The 12057-nt window shown below is 42.1% G+C and overlaps 1 protein-coding gene across 1 annotated transcript in view; it reads right to left on the reverse strand.

The window, feature by feature from the left end:
- Positions 1-12057, reverse strand: part of LOC125288491 (receptor tyrosine-protein kinase erbB-4-like) — a 274673-nt gene that overhangs the window by 4913 nt on the left and 257703 nt on the right. The window contains 3 exon segments of the mRNA XM_048234899.1: positions 4126-4272; positions 4533-4608; positions 5116-5271. Coding sequence (XP_048090856.1) covers positions 4126-4272; positions 4533-4608; positions 5116-5271 — 379 coding nt within the window.

Here is a 12057-nt window from a genome sequence, read left to right on the forward strand (position 1 = left end):
ATTTATATCAAACATGTCTGTGGCATGTTTCCAGTCATCATGCCTTCTCAAGGAGGTTCAACTGCACAGCATAGAATAGAATAGATCTTTATTGTCATTGTCACAGGTACAATGAAATTTAAAGCACATCTGGAGAGATTCATGAAAATGTTAAAAGATGTAACAGATGAGGGAAACTGGGCTCTAAATGGTTCTGCCTGAACTGAAATAGGCAAACGATTTAATGGCTCTCATTTACTGCCTTTGTTGTTTGCATAATTTTGTGAGAGGGAGGTCTTCTGTCTGTCCACTAGATCAGTTTTGGGCAGTGTTGTATAAAGTACTAGAAAGCAATACTTGAGTAAAAGTACAAGTATCGTACTAGAAAAAGACTTTGGTAGAAGTGAAAGTTGCCTTTTAGAATATTACTTAAGTAAAAGTCTTAAAGTATCTGATATATACTGTATTTAAGTATCAAAAGAAATTTTCTGATATTTAATGTACTTAAGTATTTGAAGTAAGTAAAAAAGTAAAAAAACAAGCGGTTTTATTTTAAACTTTTATTGTAAACTTTATTTTGGCTTTCTTATAGTAAAAGCATAAAAAGCATATTCAGGGTTCCCATATCTTCTTAATCTCACTCATCAAATCAAATCACATTCTTTTCTAGGACTTTTTAGGCACAATTCTCTGAAATGAAAAATAAACTTATTTCTTTCACACACAAAAAATGACCTGCTTGTAGGGAGAACATTTTGGTCATGTGGCATGAGCATTTCTAGGGCTTACTCCCCAGGTCACCGTCACTCACAAACACACACACAGGCCACCTATGTCCAGCAGCTACTAATATGCCAGTCATTAGTTGAAACTGAAAAGGTGTCTGTTCATCTTCAAAAGAAGCTGGTTTTCAAAGTTGCCAGAATTCAGTGCCCGGGAGTTTCAGGCCCAAGACCGAGTCCATAGTGGTGGAAATTGGATAAATTAAGCAAATATTCCACTATTCCACAAGTTACCAAAACAGAAAGAAAGAAAGAAAGCCTTTGAAATGTAGCCTATCACATGCTTCCACAAAGAGGCATATTGAACTAATGTTTAGGCTACATGTTTTTTGCATGGGTAGGCTATATAGTTGTTTGGTGATTTAGCCTACTCCTTTACTACACCCTCTTCTGAGCAAACAAGGCATATAGGTTTATCATGTAGGGTAATTGCTCTTTCTTACATTAAATAACTTTGATTTATCCTCTCTACTTGTCCCTGTAGTCATGGCCTCCTCATCACTAATTTCGGGCTCATAATTTTCAGTGGTAGACTGGTTGATCTGCTGCTCAGTCTCTCCTGGCCTCTTTCTACTCTCCATCCTTCCTGACGCTTGTGTCCACTGTAGGGCCGGCTTGGCTATCCGTATCTGAGAAAACTTTTTTGGAAAAGGCGGGCTATATGGACCCAACCAACTCTCTTTTGGGAGGGAGAACTCCTTCACGTGGGCTACAACCCATGCAGAGGCATTGCATTGGTGTCATGCACAGAATGCGGAACGTGTCCTACTTTAAGAAAAGATAGACTAACGTGACAAATGTCAAGATAGACTGTTTTAGATTTGTTTCCTTGACCGGCCCAAAAGTGAAGCGGCCCACCGGGAATTCTCCCGATTACCCACCCCGGGCCTGATTCAGTCTTAGGGCTTCTACATACTCGACGCACCCGACCGGTAGCGCGACACCGTGATGTCAAAATGACGTAGATCTTGCTGGCGCGCCAGGATTTTAGCCAGGTAGCCGAGGTAGCTTAACCATTATTTTTTTTCAGGCGAGTGCGACAAAGCGGAAAACAGGAAGATGGACTAGTTCGAGGGCAAGTGAGAGTTGCAGTGTTTTGTTACAGTCGTGAATTTTTAATAGTTTGCTGGATAAGTTAACAAAGTTACCAGCGAGAGTTGGAACACATGGAATTAAGAGGAAAGAATAGAAACTATTTATTTTCAAACAAAGGATATCTATTAAGACCTGAACAAAATCTCTTTCCACTTCAGGAAATTACACAAACTCAGCCAGCTGCTAGCTAGCTAGCCAGCTAACTAAACTGTTTAAATTCTTAAAATTTCCCTCAGGATGACTAAAGTATCTATCTATATATATCCATCTATCTATCTACCTATTAAGCACACCTTGGAAACTAGATGATAATGATGGTGGTAGTTGTGAATAGTAGCAACCAAAGTCTGAAGTACCATCACAGAGGCTAGATAATAGCAGAGCCCGTTTACATTCTCTGCTACTAGTGTTTCTTAATGCAGCTTCTTCTGCTGTGTAACGTAGTTAGCGTTAATCTTTTCACAACAGCGACACCTCTGTTCAGGAGAATATTGCAACTAGTATTGTGACCACGACGCGCGAATACAAATGGTTACGGCGCTTCTGTGACGTCACATTGTCGTGCTACCGGTCGGGTGCGTCGAGTATGTGGAACGTTTCACTCTTCTTGGACTGAAGACAACTCCTGCGATGCTATGGATAAATAGCCTTTCACAGGCTGCTAGGGCAGGTAGCCGATGTACAGAAACATTTCTTGCAAATATGGCCACGGGTGTATGACGTTATATTCACCACTACCCTGTTCACCGAGTTCACCACTATCGTCGGGGTGGTCGTCTATGATAACGGAAGGTCCTCCAGTAGGTGCTCATGCTTCCATGGCGGTTTCAGTTGTGCGTCCTCCTCCTTTAGCAACAAACAAGAGCTGAAATTTTCTAATTTTATGTTTTAGTAACGAGTAACGAAGATGCTTAGTGGAAATATAACGGAGTAAAAGTATACATTTTATCTAGGAAATGTAGTGGAGTAAAAGTGGAAGTTGACATAAATTTAAATAGCGAAGTAAAGTACAGATTTGTGAAATTTCTACTTAAGTACAGTAACGAAGTATTTGTACACCGTTACATTACAACACTGGTTTTGGGTGGCAAAATTATGTGTTTAGGGGTTAAGATGGAAACCAGAATAGCTGATCCTCTTTGAGCTTTCTGTGTGTTACTATGTGTGTATTGTGGTGTGTGTGTGTGTATGTATGTGTGTGTGTGTGTGTGTGGGTGGGTGGGGGGAACATATCTCTGACAACCAATTACATGCTTTCACCTCGCATTGCTTCTCCTCTCATTTCCTCCCAATTAATTTCCCCTTCAGCCACACTCGAACGCATTATCTAAATGAGCGGCAATTACTCGAGCAATCAAATTCCATTTCATCTCTATCAATATTTTGCTCTCCACGGGGGCATTAATGCTACAGTGAATCGAATCATAAACAACAACTCACAGTCAACATGTAATTAGAATTAATGCATCTAATCGTGGACCCCTAGTTTTTTTTTTGAGAGTGTGTATGTGTGTGTCGCTTTTTTTTGCCTGATCTTCGCTTAGGCGGCAGATTGCGTGCAACGCTTGACCAGTCTGTTAATTCCGTTTCCCCCTCTCTTTTCTGTGGCGGAGGAGGGAAAAAAAGAGGGGTCACGGTGCTAACAGCAGATCTGTGTGTGCCAACAGTGAGACACAGCCGAGGGTGAAAAGGTGGACATGAGATGTCGGAATGGGGTGAGCTAGTGCCAATCTTGGGGGTGTACTTTTGTGTGCGTTCAAGGGTGTCTGTGTGTGTGTGTGTGTGTGTGTGTGTGTGTGTGTGTGTGTGTGTGGTCGTCTGGGCTTATGTGCATGGCCTATACAAGAGGAGCAGGTTTCCCCCTGTGCTCTCTTGCATATCATCCATTAATTACACTGAGTTGCCTTAACTTGGTCTATTACCAAAACCAGGGATTCATGGAGTTTTGGAAATGCAATATTGACCTTCTATAAGGTTTTGTCAATAAATGAATCTTACATTTAAACTGTTCCTGAATATTGTATTGTACATAAACTGTGATAATGTTAAAGTGTAAGACTTTATAGGACCCAACAGTGCAATACATTTTAACACCTCATACTGTACGTTTTCATCACGGGCAAGTAGTGTCTGCATTGTTGCAGACTAGCAAAACATTCATATTAAAGCTACATTTGAGCAAAAACCAAATACTACATACTATATTCTTGTTAAATGAAAGTATGATGTGGATTTCTGTGCATGGAGAGAGGAGAGAAATCGCTCGTACATTTGACCATGACCATGTAGACGTCTATGGTGCAGATGGGAGGCTGTGGCAAACGTTCCCCCTTCTCGAGGATGTCTGGGATCTCACGAGTCGGGATGCCATCGTACGGCTTTCCCCCGAAGGTCATCAGCTCCCAGATGGTCACTCCTGCACAATCAATAAGATATTCAGAAGCAAATCTGGTTTTCTCAGAAGTATTAACATAACTAGTTTTAAGTCAAATAAAGGGATTTCACAGAGACAATCAAGAAAATGACACATCTTGTCTAGACACATATTCTTTACTTAGCTATCCAATGTCACCTCTGGGAATGCTTGGTAGTCCCTGCACATGGACTTGCATCAACTCTCCCTCGTGTTTCTAAAGAGGCGAGGCTTGTCAGTGAAGTGTGACTGAGAACACTCACCATAGCTCCACACATCACTCTGGTGGGTAAACTTCCGGTAATGGATACACTCCAAAGCCATCCACTTAATAGGCATCTGTAATAAATGAGTTGTTTCATTAAGCGTTGTGTTTTCTTAACTAATATGTTTATGATTATTGTATTTAGCAGACACTTTTTTCCAAAGCGAATAATTTAGTCAATTCTCTTATTTACATAAGTTATTATAATACATGGTAATTACATTGTAATAATACACAGTCATAACACTAGGCTTGGACGTTGAATCGGATTTCCCGGTAAATGATCAACTTTGGCCGAATGGTATTGCACCCTTAGGGGGTAGGGCCGTCTCACACAGTAGTTGCCATTTTGTAGTTAGAACTTTCTCCAGGTCATCATGTGGGCTTTTGCTTAATGTTGTTATTTGTAAAAAGCAATTAAATAAATATTGGTTTGCAATTTAGAGGACCACCTTTGCTTCTGGATGGGTAGGCTATACCGCATGAGTCAACGAATGAGATGAGATGAGATGACTAAAAATGAGATGAGTAAAAAAAAAAATTTTTTCTTCATTTAAAATGAAAATGACCACACCACCAACCTTTCCTCCATCAGCATTGTATTCTTTCTCATCCGCATCCAGAAGACGAGCAAGCCCAAAGTCCGTTATCATGATATGGTTGGGAGATTTCACCAGAACATTCCGGGCTGCCAGGTCCCTATGAACCAGTCGTCTCTCTTCAAGATACATCATACCCTGGCAAAGGTTACATAAGACATTAATAATCACTCTTTTACGGTTTCTTTTTTCAAATATAGTGTATTGAATTGATTTTTATTCATGAAGTGTATGATTACACTCTCCTTCAGGCTTGCAGACATTGCAATCAGAAGTCTTATTACATATTGTCCTAGAAATCTTGTCAAGATTTAACATGGTTGGGAGACATACAGTAGCAGAGGTGATGGTAATGTTTGGTGAGAAAAACAAGAATACTTACTACTGCTCTAATATCTACCATGTTCATAATATCAACAGTGTTAACAGTATGTTAATCAATGAAAATGAAAGAAAAGGAAAATATAAACGGCATGCACTATGGCAAAAACTATGAATATTTTTTTTTTTGAAAGGTCACCAACATGTTAGTCAGTTTTTCAATGAATATAAATGACCAACTAAACCTAAATGAAAAAATAGGCCCTCTTTGTTTATAATAAAATTAGATGACATTTACATTTAAGATATTACAGTATATATGTTATGCATCATAATGATCACAGGTAAGACTCGATGAAATGTGGTACTAACTGCCTCTCCACCACACCCACCCACACCCACAGACACCTCACTACGTATACACAACAAACAGCAAAGAAACATAGATATTGACTGAGATTCCTTCCATATCAGCTATAACATTCTCAGCCCATGGGCACCATTATGGGGTGCATCAGGGCCTCATCCTGGGACACGTCCCTTTCCATCCAAAGCCTTCTGAGAACATCTGTAAATCCTACAGCTGACACCTAATCAGGCTGTGTGGTGGCGTTAGGGACAGAAGGGTCACCCCCCTCACACAGGTTCTCTATGCACCATCACCGTGACGCCTGCTCTCATTTCACCCTGCCAGGGTCATCCAGACTCACCTTCATCAAGGGCTCTCGATGTGATTTATGGCTTTATGTTAATCATTGATTAAAATGCAATTACTGGGGCTTTGAGAGGGGAGAAAAAATAAAAAAAACACATAAGAGAGGAGGAGAGATAGGAGGCCTCTGAGAGATCATATCCTAAACCTGGTACCCTTATAAGCGATTTTGCTTGACACTGTCAGCAGGTGCTACCATAATGTCATGTCTATATTTGAGTGCATTTGTGAATATGGACAGGATCTACTAATGTATGACTGCAAATGAATGTGCATTTGTGTATGCATGCATTTTTGTGGCTAGTGACGATAGATTGTGCAGAAATGTGTAGGTGTGCACACGAACATCTGAGACTCCACATGACTGAGATTGTTGATTCAAAAAAACAAAACATTTCAAAGTGTTTACCAGACTGGAAAAATAGGGAGTGGAGTCAATGAGCATCAGAATATCGACCTTTCAGTAGAACTGCGCTGTGCAATTTCGTCAATTTTAAAGACAATTAGGCAGTCAGAAAATTGATGTCCCGCCAGCCTTTTAATGTTAATTACGTACGCCAGTGAACAAAGACGCAAAATGAGATGCCGGGTAGAACTATACAGAAATAGAGAATGGCCCAATTCTCATTTGCTGCTCAATGATCTACGGGCTGCCACCACACACCACAGCCTAAACAACAGCTATAGCACAGCACAGGCTGACGGCCATTTTGTGTTCCATTAGAGATGTTAAACACGTTGACGGCAGGTTATATGCTAATCAATAAACATCTGGTGTGTGGTGAGAGCACCCCTGCAACCTCCCCTCCCCACCACACACACACACACACACACACACACACACACACACACACACACACACACACACACACACACACACACACACACACACACACACACCATCATTGCCACCATCTTCCCTGCAAAGTGCCCGTGCTTACAGTGTGTGAAGTACTCTTTACAAGCTATCCATTCTCCCCTGGAGGGGAAGAATCATTGCCCGCTCAGAAATACTTATGCGGCAGAGGTGGGGGATATATGTGTGTACATATCAGGCATGCAGACAAAAGCTGAGTCAAGCAGATTGTGCCCGAATGCATTTTGTCCTGCCGCTGTAGCTGCACCTCAGACAAATGTGTGGATAAATCAATAGAGCAGGCGTCTGGCACAGGGCATGGGCTCAGCTCATCCATCGTGCTCCAGCTGCTCAAGCACTGCCACTGCTTTTGCTGCCACCGCCGCCCCACAGATAGCCACACATGGTGGTCTCTCTCTCTCTCTCTCTCTCTCTCTCTCTCTCTCTCTCTCTCTCTCTCTCTCTTCTCTTTCTTTCTCTCTCCCTCCCGCTAGCACCTGTGAGTACAGGCTTAACACATACATACTCATAAACACACACACACACAGACAGACATTCACACGCACGCGCATGCACATGCACACGCACACACACACACACAGACATGTGTGACCAACCATGCAGGTACTCATGTCCTTACAGACTCTCTCCTCCTCCTCCTCTCTCTCTCTCTCTCTCTATCTGTTATACACACTCACTTATATTCTCTTACCAGTCACAAACACACATACAGTATGCACACACTAAATGCCTTCTCAGACATACACATGAAAAAAGACACACATGAAGCATGGATACACACAGGGACACCCACCGTGCACAGTGTGTTACAAATGTCAAATGTGAAAATGTCTTTCAAATAGGCTTTAGTTAAAACTAAAATTAAAGTTGTGAATATGCTGACTGGCGTATGCTGGCGTCTGCTGATTACTGCAACACCCTATATGTGGGCATTAGCTGTTCCTCTTTATCCCGCCTTCAACTTGTTCAGAACGCTGCAGCCCGCCTTCTAACCAAAACACGAAGGTGTGAGCATATTACACCAGTGCTTGCAGCCCTTCACTGGCTCCCTGTGCGTTTTAGAATACATTTTAAAGTTCTTTTATTTGTTTTTAAATCTTTACATGGTCTGGCCCCACTGTACATAGCAGATCTCCTGAAGGTGCAGACATCCTCTAGGGCTTCTAGGTCTGCTGACCAACTCCGCCTGGTTGTGCCTCGTTCTAGGCTAAAGAGCAGAGGGGACCGGGCTTTTGCGGTGATTGCACCAAAGCTCTGGAATGAGCTGCCCCAACATATACGCCTGGCTCCCTCCTTGAGTGTTTTTAAATCTCACCTAAAAACCCATTTTTATGCCCTGGCGTTCAACACAGTCTGATTGTCTTATGTATTTGTTTGTTTGTTTGCCTGTAAATATTGTTATCCTCACTTTTTGTTGTCTTTTTTGTTGTCTACCAAGTCGTACTAACTTGCCTGTCCAGCACTTTGGTCAGCTGTTGTTTTTAAAGCGCTTTATAAATAAACGTGACTTGACTTGACTTGACTTGACTCTGATTTCTTCCACGGAACTTGCAGCATGTTAAATGAATGATGCTCTAACAAAAAAAAGAGAACACAGCACTTCACAATACATACTACAGCCCATACTATTCACATGATGTAAATATAATGCCTCGGAGGCTGCTGCATTAAAATGATGGAAGAAATCTGATTAGCACAAAAAGCATTTGCTTAACTCTCCTCCAAGAGAGAGGGAGCACGGGGCAGAGACCCCACTTGGACATGCCATGGCTGACCGCCAAAACAATTACAATGGAAGGGGACAGGCTGGTTGAGAGAGAGAGAGAGAGCGAGAGAGAGAGAGAGAGGAGAGAGAGAGAGAGAGAGAGAAAGTGTATTTAAAATAGATTACTTCTGGGACCTCGGCAGCGGATCAATAGAGATGTTGATTACAATGAGCCCTGAAATGCCCGTGTCCCGTAATATTTATCCTCCGTGTCTGCTTGAGAAGAATTAGAGATCGATGGCGCATATAGCCCATTAATACACTTGATCAGCTAGCGATAAAGCAATGAACGGCACCACGGCGAAAAGAGAAATGTTAAATGGGTACAGGCACACATTCATTTACTTTGGGCGGCCATAAACACAACGGGCCCCAAATGCAATAGTGCCAGCATCCGGCAGCCTGTCCTGTGGCCTGCCTAGTGTTTTCAGCCCTGCTGCAACATCCTGTAAGGGGTTGGACTGGACCTCCGGCCCTGTGCCTGCTTAGCAGAGTGGGGAGACAGAGAGAGGGGGCGCTGAGAGGGTGGGCAGTCAGAGGGGACGGACGAAGTCTGGCAGAATTTTATCAGAGGCTGCAGTTCCTCTGTGCTTGTCCGTTCATGGGTGTGATTTGGGCGTTTTTCACTGAGTGACGGCAGGTTGGTGATACTGCTGGCTGGGGATAATGTGCGGTGACTTGCCTGCCTTCATGCTGCCTGCCACGATGATAGCCAGTACATGCACGACTACACACACACACACGGATGCATGCACACACACACACACAGACACACATACATATACACACACACATACACACACAGACTAAATTTCTTGGTTGGGAACTGTATGTCCACATGTAATCCATGAATAGAACAGAAAAAGTTTTACAGTATTGCTTACATTGAACAAAATATCCATGAAACATACAAGAGCATTCTGAACAAAAAACACAACAGCAAAAAGCCCAGACAAAAAAAGGGGGGGGGAGACAAAAAAAAAACACAAAAATACTGTATCTAATCTCTGCGATCTTCGGGATTAGGCCACATGTTTTCATCAACATTGCATCTGATATTATCCAAGGCGATGCACCTGGGATAAAACCACTTGGTACTTGGTAGCAGAGCAGAAGCAGAGGTTTTTATACTGTATCTAAGGTTTGGAATATTGTGTTTGCTATTGTGGGATGTTGTGTGTTAAAATTCGTAAATACTACATAAACAATCTATAATTTTGTTGCTTGTCTGTTAAGAAAATGTAAGCTTGTTAGTGAATGAAAAAAATGTAATAGTCGTTCAAAACAAGCACCTATTTTCCTAAAGGGCTAATGATTCTCACGCTAAAAGCACATCAACAAGAATGCAAGTCACATTGTTGTTGGTGGACTTGTTAATTCTTAACAGAGATGTTTAGAGTAAGCTGCACGCAAAGCTTTGTTTTGACAGCAGAAAACTGTAGATGTGTTGGTCTGCTGTGATTCAGGGGGAAAAAAAGTGTTTCACTCACGTACCGAACAGGTGGCTGCAAAATTGATCTATGACAGCTCTGACAAATACTTGTACAAAGCACAGAGGCAGCATTCATTTAACAAGCTGCTGCATGAAACCGATCTGATTCAATGCGCATTGATTTCCCTTCAGCTTCTCGTACTATAGTCAAAGCTAAATTTTGATAAGGTTTGGCACATGGGATAAGAAATCCACAGGCCTTTATTCTTTGTCATTTCAAATATATCCAAGAAATAATAAAAAAAAAAACCCTACAGATGTCCATGTCGACGTCCATGCAGATGTCCAATTTTGAAAAATGAGGGATGACATAGAGTTTCACATTAACTGTAACACAACCGCAGTGCAAAACTTGACCATGACACCTTGTAAGGTTGAAATTGTTTGCATCTTTTTGTTTATTGTCTTGTCCAAGGTCTCTTCACATGCTTCACAGCACTTACTAATACAAGCTATAATGGCACGAGTCCAGTGGCATCGAGATATGGCCTCGTTGGATTGGAGTTTGAGTGGATGTGAGGCAGACAAGATGAGAGTCGACACTCCGCGAATTTGACAAGGCTCGGTCCAAGATCTCCTCTCCTCTCTGTCTCTCCCTCTGTGTGTACAGCCGGCTTGAGTGTGCAAACAGGCGTGACTGCATCATAAAACAGCCCAAAACTCCAGCGCACCAACGGCTGGTACAGCTGTTTAGCATAACAAGCCTCTGTTTACTCGCATACAGAGCAGGCCGTGGCTGGGAATGCGGGCCGGACGCCAACTCTGGGGGCTGAGCATGGTGATCCTCCAGCAACTCTCAGGCACTATTACGCCTGTGTTTTTATTTTTTTATTAACATTATTATTATTATTATTTTTTGTGTGCTTGCTGTGTGCTTTAATGGAGGTTAAAGTTTCTCTGGTGTGGAAAGAGGCAGGCGTTCCCTTGGCGACCTATTACACCACCTCCTAAGCAACCCACCCCACACCTTGGCTGGGGAAATAACAAAGATTATATTTCACATGAAGACCCCGGGGCTAATTAGAATGAAAAGTGCACACTCGGAGGAAAATAAATAAAAGGAAAAAAAAACAAAAAGGTCTGTTTACGCCATGCCCCCACACGCAAAGAACTCGAGACCAAAGATAAAGGGAGAGAGGGGTGGGTGTAGAAGAGCACAGTTAAAAGGAGTAGAGGGCAAAGGATGGAGAACTGACTGGACATCTGGGTTGGGCGGGAGTGGTTCTAAAGTTCTAATGAGGACCTGGAGACGTGCAGGGGTGGAAAAGTCTGGCTTGGCTTCAGAAAGTAAAAGTCCTACCATTTATTGTTTTTACCTGTGCACTTAGCTAAGATGATTTTACTAAGTCGCTCATCTACCTGGTTGAAGAGAATAGAATCAGCTGGTTTAAGTGAATGGTTGGAAAAGATATGTGGTAAGACGTTTAAAGCCTTTAAAGCTTAAATAAGACTGTGATTTTTTTCTTATCTTTGTCATTATAGATAAGACATATACAGTACATACATACAGCACATATACCTATAGTGCATAAACACATTCAAAATGACAATGAGGAAGCCACCAAGCTGGACCACAGCCATGATGGAGCCTGCCTGGTTACAGCTATATTGCATGCCATGCTTCACTTCAACAGTAGAGGTCTTCTTTCAACATAGCATAGCGTAGCAAATAAATAAATTTTGGCCTCTTTTCAACACGCTGTGACACTGCAATTCATGGAAATTTCCACACGAATATTAGTTGTCTAAGCAGCATT

Source organism: Alosa alosa, chromosome 23 (genome assembly GCF_017589495.1).
Source record: "Alosa alosa isolate M-15738 ecotype Scorff River chromosome 23, AALO_Geno_1.1, whole genome shotgun sequence".
In the NCBI taxonomy this organism is placed as follows: Eukaryota; Metazoa; Chordata; class Actinopteri; order Clupeiformes; family Clupeidae; genus Alosa; species Alosa alosa.